General features: G+C 40.6%; 1 protein-coding gene across 2 annotated transcripts in view; it reads right to left on the bottom strand.

The window, feature by feature from the left end:
* The window catches only part of AKAP13 (A-kinase anchoring protein 13), a 243512-nt gene that overhangs the window by 39326 nt on the left and 184467 nt on the right, over positions 1-19719 (bottom strand). For both annotated transcript variants that reach the window (XM_083371301.1, XM_083371302.1), the window contains 3 exons: positions 19074-19185; positions 9772-9805; positions 8919-9051 (listed from right to left, as the gene is read on the bottom strand). In XM_083371301.1, coding sequence (XP_083227427.1) covers positions 8919-9051; positions 9772-9805; positions 19074-19185 — 279 coding nt within the window. The remainder of the gene's footprint in view (positions 1-8918; positions 9052-9771; positions 9806-19073; positions 19186-19719) is intronic.

Below are 19719 nucleotides of genomic sequence, written 5' to 3'. Positions count from 1 at the left end.
ACAGCTTAGAGCAACATGTTTCATCTAGTGAGACTTTATGCACACTTGAGGAAACATTCAATGGCCCAATAGTTTCCTAATTATTATGCGCAGCTTGGTGACTAAAGCACAAAACGGAACGTCTTTTTAAAAAGAAAAAAGAAAAACGTCAGCCGTGAATTTAATTGCTTCATACTCAGTTCTATGTCACTGACCTGTTGACTAAGCTACAACTGGCAGGATTGACACATGTTGCTACGTCCTGAACCACGGCTGACATCACTGTCAATCCCTGGGTTCATACAACGTCTTAAACATTACAATTTAGTTATTTGCCTGCCTAACATAGAAAGCAGAGCTTGATTCCTTGGTTCCTTGGTCCCTCTATCAAGCTCCCCGTCTTCCCTAATATTATTTCTTTCTTTTATTATCTCTTTTATTTCTTTCATTTTTCTTAAAAACAATGAATAGGAAGTCAGAATGCCACAAGACAAAGCCCTAGGCTTAAGCACAGCACTTAGCAATAGCATGTAGACTTATATACCGCTTCACAATGCTTTACAGCCCTCTCTGAGCGATTTACAGAGTCAGCCTGTTGCCCCCAACAATCTGGGTTCTCATTTTACCGACCTCGGAAGGATGGAAGGCTGAGTCAACCTTGAGCCCTGTCAGGATCAAACTCCTGGCAGTGGGGAAGAGTTAGCTTGCAATACTGCATTCGAACCATTGCATCACCATGGCTCTTACAGCATGGCCTGTATTTCCAACTCTGGGACTCACAATGATCATATCATACTCAAGACAGCTTAGAAAATCACAACAAAAAATAACCACAATATAGGTAGCTGGAAAGTCCAAGAAAAAACAAAGTAAAAAAAAACCCTAATACTCGAATCATTCCATAACTCCTATTCAACAGAAGATCCAGTTTTTAAGTGATCATGGTTCAAGCTGGAAGCCATGTGAATATCAGGGGGAAACTGTTCCAGAGAGCAAGCAGAGAAGAACCACCAGATCCTGGGTGCCACCAGATAAAGAGTTCGATGGATGTGATCTGGAACCCCAGCATAAAAAAACAAAATGGTGGACATCTGACACTCATATGCCATCTGAGGTAATTTGTGATTGGCCCCTGATGACAAACAGACCATATTCTCAACAATCCAGGGGGGAAAAAATCAACTTTCCAGGCTTATCGACTTTCCCAGGTCCTGAGATGTTCTTCAGAAATACTGTTTAGGTTACACAGTATGTCCTCCAGTTTTTGCTTGTCCCCATTTCTTTTCTTTCAGTTCTTAAATTGGATTGGGCCTGTTCTTCTTGGGCATTTCTTTTCCGTAAAGTGGCATGAAAATATTTTTTACACACAATTCCTCTGAACCAAACATTTCTGCATATCACTTTACCCCAGAAATGTGCCACTGCAGGTAGCCTTCCCTTAAAATAGTGCAATTTTTGTGCCTCACGTTTGCTAAGGCGCGTATTTTAATGCACAATTTTTCTTCATGCGGTATTATTTTACCAACAGAGGAGAACACTTGTAGCTCAGGGTTGAAATGAGGTTGAAATGAAATGGTATTATTTCTTTAGTTGAACACATGTTTTGGAATGGTGCGCATTTGCACACAGTGAGAAGCACAAAAGGTTTTAAGACTGTCATCAAATGGGAAATGTATTCCATTTCTCTTCTGAGGTGAGGAATGAGAAAGTCTTCTTCAAAAATGGCCCCCCACTTATGAAACATGTGCTCCACCTGCTTTTCCCTTCCCTTTAAAACTTTTATATATTTTTAGCTTTTTTTTTTAACAGGGAGGTCTGGGGCCTGAGTGTGTCCCATCTCCAGGTTGTGTTAACAACCACTAGCTGTGACATTTTTCTCAGCTGCTGTGTATTTTAACTTGTTTTCCATTTATTTTAAGATTGCTCGCAACCCAGAATCATTTGCAGAGTTGGGCAGTCATAAACGGAATAAAGTAAGCAAAGCCATCTCTCACGGACGAAGCAGAAAAAACACGTGTCAGAATTTTCTTTTACTTTACTTCAAATATCTGCATTAGACTAGGATTCTAGTGTTTCTGTGATTTGACAAATACTTTCTATGCTCTTTGATTATTTTTACTGTTTTCAAAATGCTATCTCTGTCAACTGCTTAGATGACTTAAAAATCTAATAAATAAAAATGATAATCAATGCAGTTTAACAAGAAGACAAGGACCCAGATTGTTGGGGGCAATTAAGCTGACTTTGTAATAATGCCGCTTGGGGTGTGTGTGAAAGCCCTAATAAGCAAGCATATACATAGAATGAAGGCTACTGCTAAGCTTGTAAGCCGCCCTGAGTCTTCGGAGAAGGGCGGGATATAAATGGGATTAAAATTAATTAATTAATTAATTAATTAATTAATTAATATAAGGAGATGAGTGTGCTCTGAGAACAAGGCTGTGTGAATGCAAAGCATATTAAATCTATCGCTTCCTTTTGATGTCTAAATGCATAAAAATATTTGGCTGCTTCGTTTGACTCTTAACCCTCTCATCAAGAAAAACAGAGTTCACTCAACAAGTTATTTCTAGTTCTTTAGCCGTCCTCCTGTCCAGTGAAATGAATTTACAACTGACATTTTGAAGAAAAGGTCCTGTTTTGAAGAAAAACACCGTATAATTGTTTTGATTTGATTAGTTTGATTAGAAAGACAGAGAGCTACCCTATGCAGATTGAGTCAGAAAACAGGAAATGGTATTTTCACGGATGTGAAAAGTACAACTATAAAGGCTGAAAAAAAACCCCACAGTGCTACAATAATTTGGGTGAACCACATAAGAAATATACAGAAATTAATCTTCTCCACCCTGAGAAAGGTAGCAGAGCAGCAAGATGCCAAGCTAGAATGAAAAACAAGGATGGGAGCTAGTCTAGCCTAAACTTCTCACCAACATCTGAGCACCAACTGATACAATCCAGACTAATCAACCAGGCCTTTCCTGACCCCCACTGCGCTGTCCCCACTAATCCTCACTACCCAAGCCAAGGTAGAAGTTTACCTCCGAGTGGAACCGTCCAATCAGTTTCACTGTTATATGGGGCACGTCAGAAAATCGATGCCATTTGAGGGACATGCTGCCCAACGTCTGTGCAAGGGAATCTGCCCAACACCTATCCATCCATCACATTAGAGATAAAACAACCCCAAGCAACGATCCTGCTCAGCTGCTCAGTCTGCTGTCATAAAAGGAAGTCAGAAACAAGTTGAGCAAGAGGGAAGGCAGAGGGGAGGGGAGAAGGAAGATCTGCTTCTTCTGAGCTTCCTCAAAGAACACATTAACCCTTCAGGCACTGGAGAGTCAAAGCTGAAGCACTCTTGGGATATTGAAGTGACCCAAAAGAGTTAGGGACATTTGGGAAGCAACACAAGGGGATGCTGGACATCTCTCTCTCTCTCTCTCTCTCTCTCTCTCTCTCTCTCTCTCTCTCTCTCTCTCTCTCTCTCTCTCTCTCTCTCTCTCCCTCCCTCTCTCCCTCCCTCCCTCTCTCTCTCTCTCTCTCTCTCCCTCCCTCCCTCCCTCTCTCTCTCTCTCCCTCCCTCCCTCCCTCTCTCTCTCTCTCTCCCTCCCTCCCTCCCTCCCTCCCTCTCTCTCTCTCTCTCTCTCTCTCTCTCTCTCTCTCTCTGCTAGTTGGCATTTCCAAGAGTCAAATGTTAAAGCAGAAGAGATGGTTCACGCTTGTCTTCCAGGAGACACAGATTCATTTATAAGGCTTAAACAGCTGTGTTTTTAAGGTGGCAGAAGTTCTAACAGGGTTAGAAACTTCCTGTTTTGCTTCCTCTTTCAAGATTTTTTTTGCTATCTCTTTTAAACAAAAATGGGGGGGGAAGAGAAGACGAGGAAAGTTAAATACCCTTCCACACCTCTGAGATAAACTTGTATGCAACAGTTTTAAAGGTGAAAATCTCCTTTCCAGGTGAGAAAGGTAAACTCCATCCTAATCAAAAAATGCTGACAACAGAGAAGTTCTGGATCTAGAGCAGGATCCAGAAATAGGGAAGAGAGTGCCAGTCAAAAGTAGAAGCTGGTGGATGAAGTTCTCCCCAAACCATGATTGGGACAAGGCATATTGGGCTTAGTCACTCCAGTGCTCTTCCCTTGGAGATACCTTTGTCATTGAAATTTTCAATCTATCAGTCTTTATTAGTCACAGGCCAGCAAATAAAATCCTTAAAACAATAATAGTGGTAAAAAAATAAACATAAAAGACAGACAGAATAGTACATTGCAATTGACGGCAAACTAACAGTGGACAGTTTCCAGTTTGCCTAATTTTACATACAGCATAGCAGAATTTAGCCACATTCAGAGAAACTACTTCATACTGATCTGATAACAGTAGTTCCATGTAAAAAAAGGTCATATTTCCCAAATATTTTATTAGGCAAGGTGTTATACATCGAGTCCATGAGTCCTTACAGAAGATGCAGAATAGCAAGACATGAGCTATGCTTTCAACAGCTCCTTGTCCACAGGGGCACAAACTCAGCTCCTACAGTATTTTTGTATTGGCTCTTTGCAATTTTCAAAATCCTGGGTTGATGTTTTGGGAATTGAGCCTTAGCACATCTGGACACACCAGTATGTCGATCATCATCTCGAGGGCACTGCTGTCCAACAGCTAAATCCAGGAGTCTTCAAACTTGGCCCTTTTGTGACTTGGGGACTTCAACTTCCAGAATTCCTCTGCCAGCGTGCCTGGCTGAGGAATTCTGGGAGTTGAAGTCCACGAGTCATATAAGGGCTGAGTTTGAAGACTCCTGGCTAAATCCATCTCAAGGACATTGTTGTCCAATGGCTAAGCGATCTACATATCCTGTCATAGCTTAGCCACTCTAGTAATTGCGCATGCATAATTTAATTTTGTTCATCATTTTATTCATCACTTGCACATCTTTAAATTAATTATAAATTAATTATAAATATAAATTAATTTATATTTTGATACACATTTTATATGCTGATGTTTGTAAATTCTATGACTAATGCTGCATTCTGTTATGCCATATGAAATAATTAAATATGTAGATATTGTTTATGTCTATGTGTCTATATTATATTATACTATACATTATATTATGGGACCCGAGACAATTCATCTTTGCTCCAGGCAGTCCACGGAAGCCAAAAGGTGGATGGACATCCATAGCCTACATCTTTCTCTTCATCCTTGAAGTAGTTGAAAAGTCATGCCATCAGAGAAGAAGACTGAAAGAAGACTGTTTTAACTGCCCATCTAAAAGACTGTGCCCTGAAGATTATTTCTTCCGGTTTTCTCTCCAAAGAAATAATCTACCCAAATCAAGAAAAATGACAGCTGCCTAGGAACAGATGCTTTGAAATGGGGAAAATTGCTATTCCGGCTATTTGATCTATCCACAGACAGAGGAACTTCAAAACACTCATAAAATTTAAATGGGTGCCCACAAGCAGTGAGTTTCCCTTGCACAATTGTCAAGCTGTGTTGTAACCATACAAAAAGGAGGGAAAAAAGGGAGGGGGGGGCGGGGATAGTACATCAAAACAGATTTCTTCAAAAACTGGTGTGCCACAACGGCATGTAAATCCATCAAGTAAAGGAACCACCTGACTGGATTAAGGATTTGATGGAGTGGAATTTTACTGGGAGCTGCCCAGGGTTGTCTATATATAAATAACCAAAATAAAATGAATTTTCCCATTAAGAATTTGCCTTCCTCTTTAGAAATGAGAGATGAAGAGTAGCTCCAGTGATTGAATATTAGGAAAAAGGAGGAGAGTTCTGGCTAGGATGTGAAAGCCAGAACTGCATGAAGTTTTTTGGGTTGTTGTTGTTTTTTTTTTGCATTTTAATCTGTTTATCCAAAGAGTTTTTTGGATGATTTTCTTTTAAATATAAAGGCAGGCCTCTATAACGATGAATGAAAAATCACAATAAAAGTGTGCTACTTTTTTTTCCAGAAAAAGCATTTTTTTTTAAAAAAATAGCTTTTTAAAAATAAGTTGGAATGCTATCTAATCGCTACAAGGGAAAAGAAAGATCTTATGAACAAGATTCCAGTTCTAGCTGTACAGTTAGTTAGTTAGTTAGTTTATTGAATTTTTATACCGCCCTTCTCCCGAAGGACTCAGGGCGGTGAACAGGGCATTTGAATAAAAATACAAAAATACAAAAGTTAAAAAAGGATTAAATTATTGCCCAAGTTTAAAACAATCAGAATATACAAACATTAAAACCCTAACTCCCCCATCAGGCCAGGCCAGCTTGTTCGAATAAATGGGTCTTTAACCCGCGCCGGAAGGAGCGAAGATCTGGTGCCATCCGGAGCTCAACCGGCAGTTGATTCCACAAAGCCGGGGTGCCCACAGAGAAGGCCCTGTACAGTCATAGGGGAAGGGAATATCTACCTCTATCAGAGAAAAAATGCTGATATAATGCAATGTTTTCTGAACTTCTAAAACTTCTAAAACTTTCTTGCCAAACAGAATTTTCCCCGCCCATCCTCAGAAAAACAAGCTACATTCAGCTCACTCTTGACATTTCATTTTCTGAGTACAAATACGAGAAAAGTGGTATTTTCTGAGTATACAACATAAAAATTCAATCAATATTTATTTATTTAATTGATTGAAACATAAAAATTGAAGTTGGAGATTCTACAGAAAACACTTTATCCGTTGATCTTCACTAAAGCACTTTTCTGGCTGTAACTTGGCTGGGTTTTGATCAAGACACCTGCCTCTTCATACAACTTAGAACAGAGTGAAAGTGTACATTTGATGCCTTATTACGATGTATGCAATTTACCTCGCCCTTATCAGTCCCCTTGTGACCTAATTACCTCATTATGCAAATGTTGCAAATGGACCCAAATTATGGGATTGATACAAACGATGATTGAATAAAAAATGCCGACAGCCAAATCCCAAAAATGGGATTTCTTCTTAAACTGAAGAAAGTTGGGATAAGGAGCAGCTGAGTTTTATGCAAGAAGAATTGTGGACTCTCCCCCAAACAGCAGTTATTGCATGCTGAACTTTTGGGATAGTAAAGGCCTTTTATCCTTGGTTCCAGCTGTTAGATTTCAGGTTATGGGTAAAAAAAAGCAAAACTATTCCACCAAATTTGCTCATTCTGATATAATCTCAAAGGAAAGGTCCAGAGCTGAGGTATCAGTTTAAACATTAGTGCTACTCAAGATAAACAAAAATAGACTACACCGATAAGATTGGACTCAAATAACATGCTAAATCATAATATTGTTTGTTTTTCAAGTAGATGTTAACACAGTCAACAGCAATTTGCTTAATTAATCATGTTTATATAAACCAAGACTTAGAGAAACCAATCTATTGCTTTAAGAATTCCTTATGTGCATTTTTGTGCTGGCAATAGTGAATAGAATAGAATAGAATAGAATAGAATAGAATAGAATAGAATAGAATAGAATAGAGTAGAGTAGAGTAGAGTAGAGTAGAGTAGAGTAGAGTAGAGTAGAGTAGAGTAGAATAGAATAGAATAGAATAGAATAGAATAGAATAGAATAGAATAGAATAGAATAGAATAGAATATATGGAATGGAATGGAATGGAATGGAATGGAATGGAATAGAATAGAATAGAATAGAATAGAATAGAATAGAATAGAATAGAATAGAATAGAATAGAATAGAATAGAATAGAATAGAATAGAATAGAATAGAATAGAATAGAATTCAGAATAGAATAGAATAGAATAGAATAGAATAGAATAGAATAGAATAGAATAGAATAGAATAGAATAGAATAGAATAGAATAGAATAGAATAGAATAGAATAGAACCTTGGAGGTCTTCAAGTCCAGCCCCCTGCTCAAGCAGGAGAACCTATAGCACTTCAGACAAGTGACTGTCTAGTCTTTTCTTAAAAACATCCAGTGATGGAGTCGAGTGGTAGAACCTAAGCTTGCATTAGATCTTACAGCATGTTCTGAACTTGATATAAAAAAGACAGAATACAGGTAATAAAAAGACTTTCACGAGCAAAATATTATTTGCGTATGTTGCTCCAGGACACTACTTCAATATTGGCATTAGAAGATGACAGTTACCGACATTGCGGGGACTTCTAAACCTCACTTTGGGAGTATTTCAAAATGGTAATGGCCTAGAAAGTTTTCACTGGCTAAGGACCAAGAATTTTAATGGATTTATTTATCTTTTATGAACTTGGTTGGGAGTTGAGATTTTTTAGGTCTTTTTCTTTCTAAAACTAATAGCTGATGTATCAGTTTGCTATAATTTGCAGGGAATGATGGTCAGACTCTAGAACAAGAGATTCATCTAGGTTTCCATTTTATGCATGTCTAACATCAGACAATAATCCTTCTGTTTAAACCAGCCTGGCTTCTTTATTAGCAAAGCACAGACATGTTGCTTTCACTGACTGAAGTTTTAAGTAGGTAACATTTTTAAATCTCTTTATCTGATTCTTCTATGTGTGTAGGTTAATACTGTTGTAGCCATTCCGGATATTTTTGAGGGATAGCCTAGAGAGAACTAGAGTTAATTAATAGAAGATTTGAAAGTATAATCCAATATCCTTTAAAATTGTCTGAAAACAAAACAAAAAGAGAGAGCTATGATAGCCCAATTTTTTTTAACCACCTTTCCTATTTCTCAGTCATGTTTCATTAGTATAAAGTCATGACTGCAGTTGGAAGGAAAATTATTTTTTATCCTAGTTATTTTTACACAAGAATCTCTTCCTTTCCTGGACGGTCATCTTCTTACCCATGGGTTTAAACCAGGATGGGTTTGAGAATCACCAAGACAGGCATAATGACAACGTCCCTAAGCCTCAAAGCACCCGTCTGGAAAGTAACACACACACACACACACACACACACACACACACACACACACACACGAGTCTACTTACTTTGCTCTTCTTACTGCTGGACATTTTATTCCTGAGGTAGCTGAACGTACGACTGACTTTCGTTCCGCTTTTGCCTTCCAAATCTTTCCTGGAGGGACTTGGGGGTGGAAAACTGCTACTCTCCTCACTGATGCTAAAAGCCAAGAGATGAAACATTTCAGGCAATGCACAAGAACAGGGCGCTCACCTGTTTTAAGTGGGAGCCACAGCACTTTCATTTGAACCTTCCTTGGCTGCAGTTAAAGACATAGAGACAAGTTCAAAGAGTAAAGGCCAAATTTTGCTTCAAGCTAAATGTCCCCCCAAAAAGGTGGGTTCAGTCCTTGTATTCTCAAGAAACCCGCTATTGAGTTGAAATGTTGAGTGTACCATAGGAAGGAATTAATGCCTACAGAACAAACACACTTAATTTTAAGTACAATTAAGTCATGTCAAAGCCATTTTACCCAATTTTCAAAATATACTCTCTCACATGCCTCTTAAAAGACTGAAAGTGGCCCTTGATCAGTCAACCAACCAACCAATCAATCGATTCCTTTTGTGAACAGTTCCAATCTTGATTCCACAGCAATACTTCCTTTTCTACATTAAGAGCTTTTAGACCTTTATCAACCCGAAACCAGCAAATTTGATAAGTTAAGCTTTTTAACTATAATTCACAGATAAGCGGATTTAATTGTTCAATCAGTTGACAAACTGGGCCAAATCTTTTTTTTTTAACAGTAAAATCAACCTTAAAAAAAAAAAACACCATCGCCACCAATGGTCCTCTTTGTTTAAATTCTTGCTGAATTCAAGAAAAGAACAAACTATATTTAGAGTATGTCTAAGAGATTAATAAAAAAAAGTTCACCTTTGAGTCAAGGAACTGCTGAAGGATCGGGTACCTATGAAAATACACGGAGAAAGAATTACAGTTAAAAAAAACACCCCAAAATCAAAACATATATGTATGTAATTTTATTAAAACATACGTTCTAGTATGACAGGGTGGAGAAAATGTCACGAGTGGCAGATAGTGTTTAATTCTGAATTCATCCAACACACGTTAGCAGGAGAAGAGTTGATCTCTAAAAGGCCATACTCTTTATTAAGATTATAAATGAGCAAGTATATTATATATTATATTATTTTATTATATTTATTAAATTTTTATACTGCCCTTCTCCCGAAGGACTCAGGGCGGTGTACAGGGCAATAAATATAAAAACGATGTACAAAAGTTAAAAAACAATTAAATATTATGCCCGAATATAAACAATAATTAAAAACCATGTTAAAACCCCAACCCTTAACCCATCAAACCAGGCCGGATTGCTCGAATAAATAAGTTTTTAGATCCCGCCGGAAGGAGCGAAGGTCGGGGGCCATCCGGAGCTCGACCGGCAAGCGGTTCCACAGGTCTGGCGCGCCCACAGAGAACGCCCTCCCCCTAGGGGCCACCAAGTATGTTGATTTCGTCTCTTTTTATGAAGAAAGTTATTTTGAGAACCAGCTGATGGGACTAAAACCACATCTAGAGTCATACTTCGGAATCTTCCCAAGCTGGTGTTGCTCTGGTCATTTCTGTCAATCCGTGAAAAAAGAATACGTCTAAACATGATTCAAAATCTAAATACTTTCCTTCACATTTCTCAGCAAAAAATAGATGTGAGAAAGCTGTCAAATAGGAACAAGCATGCATTACCCCCTCTTGCTTGCTTGAATTAGCAGCTGGGAGATTTATGATAATCACTGGGGTAGGTCTGCAAGCTGAAGCCAGCAATGCTCAGGACTTAAGTGTGTAGGATCATACTTTCTAGTAAGAAATTCAGCCTAAAGGATTCATGTGGCCCTTTAAGCTGAATCTGAACAGAAGTTTCCTAGTGTAGATGTTCAAGTAACATATTTACATTGTGATGCACACAGAGAGACAATCCACAGTACTATCTGCCTCCCTTTGAAATTAATGTATAGTCTGTTCTATTTGCTTAAAAGGTCTAGGTTGATGTAAGTAGGTTCATGATGTACCATACAAATTGAAATTTCTGTCCTTCAAATTATACCATATTCGAACAATCTTCAAACAATCGCCCAATGGCAAATACCTCACTACTTCAAATCATCCCAAACTCCTCAAGGCAACCTTGACTATTCTTTGACCATAAACGACCATATATTACAGCAGCATTTTTTTAACTAACTATTTCTTCATGATCTGACATCAAAAAGGATAATAAGAAGGATATAGGATCTTGTTGCCACAAGATGAAGGCAATGTTTAAATGGTGATTTTGAAAGGATTGCTTTAGGAAAATCTCTCTCTGGGAAAAAACAATAACTTATGCCCATGGATTTGTTCTAACTATTTCAGGATTTAACCACCTATAATAATGAAAGCTTATCACTTGATTAAAATCTCCTTTCCAAATCTATTACCTAACAAAAGATACTACCCCCCCCCTAAAAAAAATCCCATTATTTTTTCCAAGACTATGTTGCAGAGGAGCGAGCCCCTTCTAATATTTCTGAATTTACACACTTCATAAAAGTGCTTTCTTTTTTTCTGAACACCTGTCCATGTGATATAATCTAAGTTAAGTTGGTCTATAGCAAAATTTAACATTTGTGAACCCAAGCATGTATGTAGAGTCACGTCAGTGTGGCGCCCAAGGGGGATTCCCTTGCGTGCAAATAAATAAATAAAAATATGATACAGCAAACCTGTGACAGCAGCACTGATTCCTACGCATTAGTTCTATACTACAACATTCGTTACTGACCCATGGGCCCAGTGAACAAAAGGAACCTTAGAGAAACTTGAAGGCCAAATTCGTCAACAGGAAAGTAAGCTGAAAAGTAATTTTTGCTAGAAACTGCAAGCATCAGTCAAGACAAACGAAGAAGACAAGCCACCCAGCCAAGACCTGGCCACTAGCATTTGCGTTCAACAAAGTCATGCGAGGTTCTGAGCTTCTCCACGGAGCAGTAAGCAACGGCAGCATCGTTTTGCCCAAACAAGATTACTTACTCTCCAAGTTCTCCTCCTCATCACTGGAAGAAGAGTCAATAGAAAAGACAGTTTTAGACTTAGGAATGAGCGGGGAGATGCTGAAGGAGAAGAAAACTCGTCTAGGTGGCTGAATCCGTCCCTGTGCTGAAAAGTGGGTTAATGGCAGAGGTTAGAGCATGCATCTTCGACACCAACAACAGACAATAACAAAGAAAAAAGGAAGAACGGCCACAGCAAGCCAAAGAAGAAAGCAAAAGGCGTATTTACAAAGCAAAGGCCTACAGCAGCAAAAGCAGGAAGGCTTTTTTTTAAAGGGGGGGGAGTGAAGCAAAAGAAAATGGGGGTGTCATTGTATGCAAAAACCACACATTGAATTGTGACAGTTTCCTACAAGGCCTCCATTATTACTACACTGTAAGTTGGAGATGTCTCTCTTTAGCAATCTAGTACTAGCCTAAAAACAGCTTCTGACCATATCGTAGCCCTTCTCATAAGTTCAAGTAGATACCCTAACACAGGATCCCTGACCCCCGGTCCATGGACCAGTACCGGGCCACGGCATGCCAGCAACTGGTCTGCACAAACAAGCAAAGCCCCATCTGTGGGATGCAGACAGCACACAAAACCACACTCCCTCAGGTCCATGGAAAAAAAATGTCTCCACGGAACTGGTTCCTGGTGCCCAAAAGGTTGGGGACCTCTACCCTAACAGGCCTATGTGTTGCTGAAAGAGAGTGTGCAAGAGGGACATCATCCATTCATCTCTATAAGAAAATGTTTCAACCTGAACTCCCATTGAGTGTTCCCCTTCCTCAAGAGGCCATTGCTGGACCCTACCATCCCAGATAATTTTCACACAGTCTCCAATCTCCCCTCTTTACTGTATATAAAGTTGAGAAGATGGTTGGGTTGCAGTTGGAGAGAATCCTGGAGGAAGTGGATTATTTGGGCCCTCTTCAGTTAAGACTGTAGATTAGGACAACTTTGACTGGACTTTCAGATGTCTTTTGGCCGACCTGGAATCAGGAAAGTGCCTTCCTTAAATTTCTCAGTGGATTTCTATTCAACTGACCACAATAATCTTCTCGGCTATGTAATGTAATTGGCTGACGGTACTTTCCCTCCTTTCTCTACAGCTAGTTCCAGCCAATATTGGTCAGGAAGGATAGGTTAAGCCAAAAGACCCTGATTTGTGGGACATCTTCAGGGCTTAACTTTCTTTCCTCTTCACTGTCTCCCTGGTGATCTGCACAGTGCCCACCTTCTCCTTTTTGAAGCATTCTTTAAAAGGCTGGATTGTCCCATAGATGTAAGGTTAGGTAAACGTACAGGCTTCGAGAGTTGAGAGGAATTTGAGGGTGGAGAGATGTTCCCTTAATGGATGCTATTTTATTCCTAGAGTTGTTTTGCATTTATGGATTTTTTTTCTTTAAAAAAAATTGAAAGTTGCTTACATCATTCTAGATCGTGACAATCTATAAATTTAGTCAACACTGTTATCAAGCTCTAGCAATTCTTGAAGTGCTGATCTCTCTATGTTCTTTTAGATGTGTCTTCCAACTTTTTTTCTCTATAGGGTTGCATATCTTAGAAGCACAATTCAGGTGTGAAAAAGTTGGTTGTCAAGCTGCTTGAAATCACAACACACTCCTGAAATCCAGTGGGGCTATATTTCACTTGGATGGAGTAGTCTGTCTTCTTCCCCCCCCCCCCCATTTTCTTATTTGCATTGACAAGATAATTAATGAAATCAACTTCCACGGAGAAAACATATTTGCCCTAAATCTGGTGCCAGTTTTCTCAATACAACCTTTCTCAATCCTGATGAGGTGTGCAACCTTCAAACTTATGGATTTACTTAAGTGCAACATATTTGGAGTCTGGGGTAGTTTGAGCAGCTGCAGCACAGAGAACTCGCCATGCCCATGGATCTAGTAGCCAAGAAAATACTACGATTTTGTTCTGTTGTTTGCCTTTTACAGAACTAATGTGAATATGGCCAATAGGCATGTCTTACATGCACCACATCTGCAAGGCAGGGACAAGCTAGGAACTGAAAAAGTTTCCCCCACTCAATGACAACACTGCCATCTTTTGTTCATTAAAAATAAGTAAGCAGAAAAATAAGATTTCTTAAATCTGTATTTTCAAGAACACTATTTCATTAATGTTGTGTTCCCTACAGCCTTGGGGGGGGGGGGGTTGAGGATAGGGGGAAGAGTACAGGCGGTTTCTAGCTGGCCAAATATTGTCTATTCCTTGTTGTGCTGTAAGCCTTACAGTTCGTAGAATGGGTGGGTTTTTGCTTCACTGTTATGTCCAAGAAGAACTGATCAAGAGACTGATTTGTCAAGGTGACTGAACAACATTTATGGGTCAAAGTGGGTTGTATCTGGGAAGACAATACTATTCCATGAAGAACAGTTGCAGGAATTGGGTAAGTCTAGTTTAATGAAAAGAAGGACTACAGTAGAGCAGGGGTGTCAAACTCAATTTCATTGAGGGCCGCATCAGCATTGCGGTTGCCTTCAGGGGGCCGGGTGGGTATGGCCAGGGTGGGCGTGGCCTACTGGGTGGGCGTGGCTAGAGTGCGTATGGCCTACTGGGTGGGCGTGGCCAGCTCCACATCGTTGGCATCAAGGGTGCCTATGGGGGCCTGGGCAGGAGTGGGACAGATCTGAGGGTCTCTGGCAGAAGGTGGGTCTCTGGGCCAGGGCCAAGGCAGGGGGGGCCGTTCCCTCACTGTTTCCAGGATGGCTTCACGGGCCACATGAAACCACTTCACGGGCCGGATCCGGCCCCCAGGCCTTGTGTTTGACATGTCTGGACTAGAGTGACATGACAGCAGTATTACAGTATTTGAGGGGCTGCCACAAAAAAGAGGGGGCTAACCTACTCTCCAAAGCACCAGAAGGCAGGACAAGAAGCAATGGAGGGAAACTAATCAAGGAGAGAAGCAACCTAGAACAAAGGAGGAATCTGCTGACAGTTGGAACAATTAATCAGTGGAATGATTTGCCTCCAGGCGTTGTGGATGCTCCGACACTGTAGGTTTTTAAGACGAGAGTGGACAACCATTTGTCTTAAATGGTACAGAGTTTGCTGCCTGAGCAGGGAGTTGAACTAGAAGACCTCTAAGGTCCCTTAAAACATGGTTATTCTTAAAGTCTCAAGGATAATTTTAGAATATTTTAAGTGTTGCAACAGAGACAAGTGCCAAAGCCAAATAATGATGAAACAGTTGCAAGAACAGAAACATTTGAGGGAATCTCTTGTGTACTGGAGCATGACCAAAAGGTCTGGGTAGAGGTCAGCAGCTTTTCTAAGACTTTAGAGCAATTTTGCTACAACCAACCAGAAGCCAAAAGGTTGAGTAGGAAGGAAGGAAGACAAGCCAAATCAATCTCAAGTCAGCAATCAATATGAAGTCTACAGAGGGGAAAGTTTCTCAGTAAGCTACATCAAGACAAGACTTGATTCTTACAACAGTATTTCTCAAACTCTGAAATAGCAGTAACTCACTTTTATATGTGTCACCAAGAGTGACATCTCCGTGGTCATGTGGCCGGCATGACTAGATGCCAAAGGCGCACGGAACGCTGTTACCTTCCCACCGGAGTGGTCCCTATTTTTCTACTTTCATTTTTATGTGCTTTCGAACTGCTAGATTGGCAGAAGCTGGGACGACTAACAGGCGCTCACTCTGCTACGCGGCACTCGGGATTCGACCCGCCAAACTGCCAACCTTCTGATCGACAAGCTCAGTGTCCTAACCCACTGAGCCACCGCGTCCCAAGGCATGGAATAGCCGAGGGTAATTAGGGGATAGGTATCAGCTGTAAAACCCCCTACAGCACTTTGAGTCTCTGATTAAGCCCAAGTTTCGTATTAAATTATCAAAATATTAAACTGCATCTCTCATCTGCACGACACCACTGTGCGACTCCATTTCTTTCCTTGCTAATAAATTGAGCTGCGGTAGCTGAAACCGGAGCTCCTTTTGGAAAAGAGTGTGAATTGAAGGAAACCATTTGCAAAGAGTTTTCCTATAATTAAGAGGAAATAATCCCTTTCTCAAAGAAAGCTGGTTTTCAAGGGAGAGATTCCCTTTCCCCTTTTTTTAGCCACTTTTGGGTGGGTGGGGGGTGGAAACAGAGAACGCCAACTGGTCCTTTGCTGCGTAAGTGAGCCCATCCTGTGTGCGGATATGCCCTTAATGAGGGCCTTCAGCAGGAGGAAGAAAATTGGTACATTCTGGTCAGAGAAAATGAAGTGGATGGACAAGTGTTTTGGTTACTATTGCTAAGGGAGAAGCAAAAGCGAGTCAACATCCTTATGAGTCACGAGTCTTGAGAAGCTAAGCCAGGTTTTTCAGAAAGGGTTTGCTTGTTCGAAGAGACTTTCTTGATGGCAAACTCCCAAACCAGAAAGGCTTCTCTCCAGGAGGAAAAACAAAAAACAAAAAACACCAATGCTTTTCTTATATATGCAAAATGCTTTGGGGTCTCCACCTTTATGGCAAAAATATAATGTGTATAAAATGACATGTGGACTAGGGAGTGACACGATAGCCGATATTCCACTGTTTGAGAGGCTGCAACAAAGAGGAGGGGGTTCTACTTATTTTCCAAAGCACCAGAAGGCAAAAAAAAGAAAAGAAAGAAAGAAAGGATGGATGGATGGAAACGAGAGAAGAAACCTAGAAATAAGGAGAAACTTCCTTACAGTGAGGACAATTAACCAGTGGAACGACTTGCCTCTAGAAGCTGTGGCTGCTCCATCACTGGAGACTTTTAAGAAGAAATTGGACAACCTTTTTCTGAAATGGTTGGACTAGGAGTCCACCAAGGTCCCTTCCAGATCTTATTCTGATTGGTCCTCACTGTGGCATTTATTTTTAAGGCAGTTTAAAAAAAAAGATTATACCAAAGAGTCCCAAATGTCATACAGGGTTCTTTTCCTCCATCATTATCACCTATCATAATCCAGGTAGTCCATGATTTAAAACAGTTCATCTAGTGACTCAAATGAATGTTAGCATCCATCCACACTTTGCAGGAAATATATACTGTATCTTACTATCTCTCTGCTGCAAATCACTGCTGCACCAATGAGGTTCCTAAACAAATTTCATCTTATGCTTTGCCATTCTGTGTTTCTCACATCTCTAAATCAGAATTTGAGACTATGTTCGGGAATTTTTTTATTCCTCCATTTATTTCCCCTAGGGAAAATGTACTGACCATTTTCCCCTGAAAAACTTTTTTTTTCTAGACGTTTTCCATACAGCCTGTATCTTGGCTGTGTTTTTCAAGTATCTGAAAATATGGTTTTTTTCCTGCAGTCCTTCGGTTCAGATGAATGGTGAACCTCTTGTAGGGATATTATATCTTAGTCTGAATGTTTTCTCTTTGAGATGTACAGATTATTTTTTACTGCTGCACTTTTACACCGATGGATGACCTTCTATGTTGGACAAATAAATAAATAAGGCATCTGACCTCATTGGTGATCCATTACAGCTGGGAAGGAATAGTTAAAATTTAGAAAAAATGTAAGGAAATGGCTCTGTGCAAAATCTTCCTACTTATTATATAAAATCTGGATTTCCAACTGGAACAGAACAAAAAACACAATCCTTAAAAGGCTAGAATAATGATGGGATACAGTCGTTCTGTTCCAGGCTCACTTGAGCCACACCACATAGCCACTGGCACAACCGATGAACAATGAAGCTGCAACTGAGACACAACTTTCACAACTGCAAGTCGGAACCCACTGACGTTCCCCCAGGGCACACAATCATCCTATAAAAACATGTCTGACTGTCGTTTCCGCTTTAAAAAAAAAGAGGCAGATGGAGAGATAGCTCCTTGTTCACCTCTTTTCAAAGCTCCAGATAGACGTAAAAGAATCAAGGAGGCATTTTCCAAGAAGAGAACATTAGTCACAGCGGGGTGCAGCTTGTTTTGCTATTTAGGACTGTCTCTAGCACCTTAGAAGGGACGCGGTGGCTCAGTGGGTTAGGACGCTGAACTTGTTGATTGGAAGGTCGGCAGTTTGGCGGGTCGAATCCCGAGTGCCGCGTAGCAGAGTGAGCGCCTGTTACTCGTCCCAGCTTCTGCCAACCTAGCAGCTCGAAAGCACGTAAAAATGCAAGTAGAAAAATAGGGACCACTCCGGTGGGAAGGTAACAGCATTCTGTGCGCCTTTGGCATCTAGTCATGCCGGCCACATGACCACGGAGACGTCCTCAGACAAGCGCTGGCTCTTCGGCTATGAAACGGAGATGAGCACCGGCCCCTAGAGTCGGGAACGACTAGCACGCATGTGCGGGGGAACCTTTACCTTTACCTTTACCTAGCACCTTAAGGATGGTTTCCACATTTTACTGAAGACCAGTTGCCTCTGCTAGGCCAAGAGTTCAGTTTATTTTTATTCTTTCCACGACTGAGGGGGGGGGCTCAGGATGGCTCAGCAGTTAAAAAAAACTGAGCTTGTCAGCTGGAAAGTTGACAGTTCAGGTTCGAGACCCGAGCAACGCGTGACGGGGTGAGCTCCTGCTTACTTGCTCTAGCTCCGGCCCACCTAGCAGTTTGAAAGCATGCAAATGCAAGTGGATAAATTGGTACCACTTTGGTGAGAAGGTAACAGCGTTCCTTGCGCCTTGCCATATAGTGATGCCGGCCACATGACCACAGAGGCATTTTCAGACAACGATGGCTTCCTCAGCTAAGAAACAGAGATGAGCACCTTCCCTAGAATCTGAAACAACTGGGCAGAGGAAACCTTTATCTTTATCTTCCTCCCACCCCCACCTCCCCACACACACTACTAATCTTATTTCTTGGAGAGGCATTGAAAAGGAATGACAGTTCAGTAGTATGCTTTGCATAAGTCTCAAGCTTAATCCAGGCTATTCTACATTTTTTAAAAATGCATGGGTTGGACTAATAGGGAAAAAAAAGAACTTGGGCATCTTTATTGGAGTAACTGGTGTTGGGCCGAGCAAAGCAAAATTTTCATACAGTGCAGGACCAGCCTCCTCTGCAAAATGTTTATCTCACAATGGCGCAAAGCTAGGCTGAAGGAAGAACTGAAGGTGTTCTTGATATAACTGAATGCTACATGCAAAGAAAAAATTAAAACCCACAAATACTCACTATTGTCTGATCCCACCTGGGCGATGGTCATCAGTGACATGGATTTCGTTAATGGAGGAGAAACAGGATTTGTGCAGAAGCCGAAGGAGCGGGGCTGTGATCTTTGGAGAATCTGTGAAATGTGGAATTGTTACACTAAATTCAGTCTTCTCAGATGGGTCAAACAGACAAATAGAGGAGAATATTTGTAGCTCAGGGATTAAATGAGCGGGTCCTTGGTGGTTTCTGAGCTTGGTTGTTTTCTTGTAGATGTTTCACGACCTGACTAGGTAACATCATCAGTGTTAGAAGGGAGAGTGAATGGGAAGGGAGGGAGGGAGGTAGAGGGAGAAGGAGGAGGAGGAGAAGGCAACATTCCTAGAACTGGAGTTCAAACTCTCCGGCTTCCTTGACAGCACAAAAATTGAAAACAAGAACAACATCTAAATCTTTTCTTAATCTAGCTCTGATGTGAAACCGTCTTGCCAACTAGTTCTACTACAGCACGCCTGGAGTGTTAAAGAGGAAGGTATATAGCTTGCTTAACATAAATGAACCATGGGGAAAAAAAATCTATACTAACCCCCTCCCAACTCAAATGGATGTAGAAGTTAAAGTCTTCTTTGAGTTGAACTCAACTTTTGGTAACCTCTTGGGAATGCTCATG

The sequence above is a fragment of the Vipera ursinii genome (assembly GCF_947247035.1).
Source record: "Vipera ursinii genome assembly, chromosome: 11".
Taxonomy (NCBI): Eukaryota; Metazoa; Chordata; class Lepidosauria; order Squamata; family Viperidae; genus Vipera; species Vipera ursinii.
The sequence above is the reverse complement of the archived record's forward strand: the minus strand, read 5'-3'. Positions and strand labels throughout refer to the sequence as shown.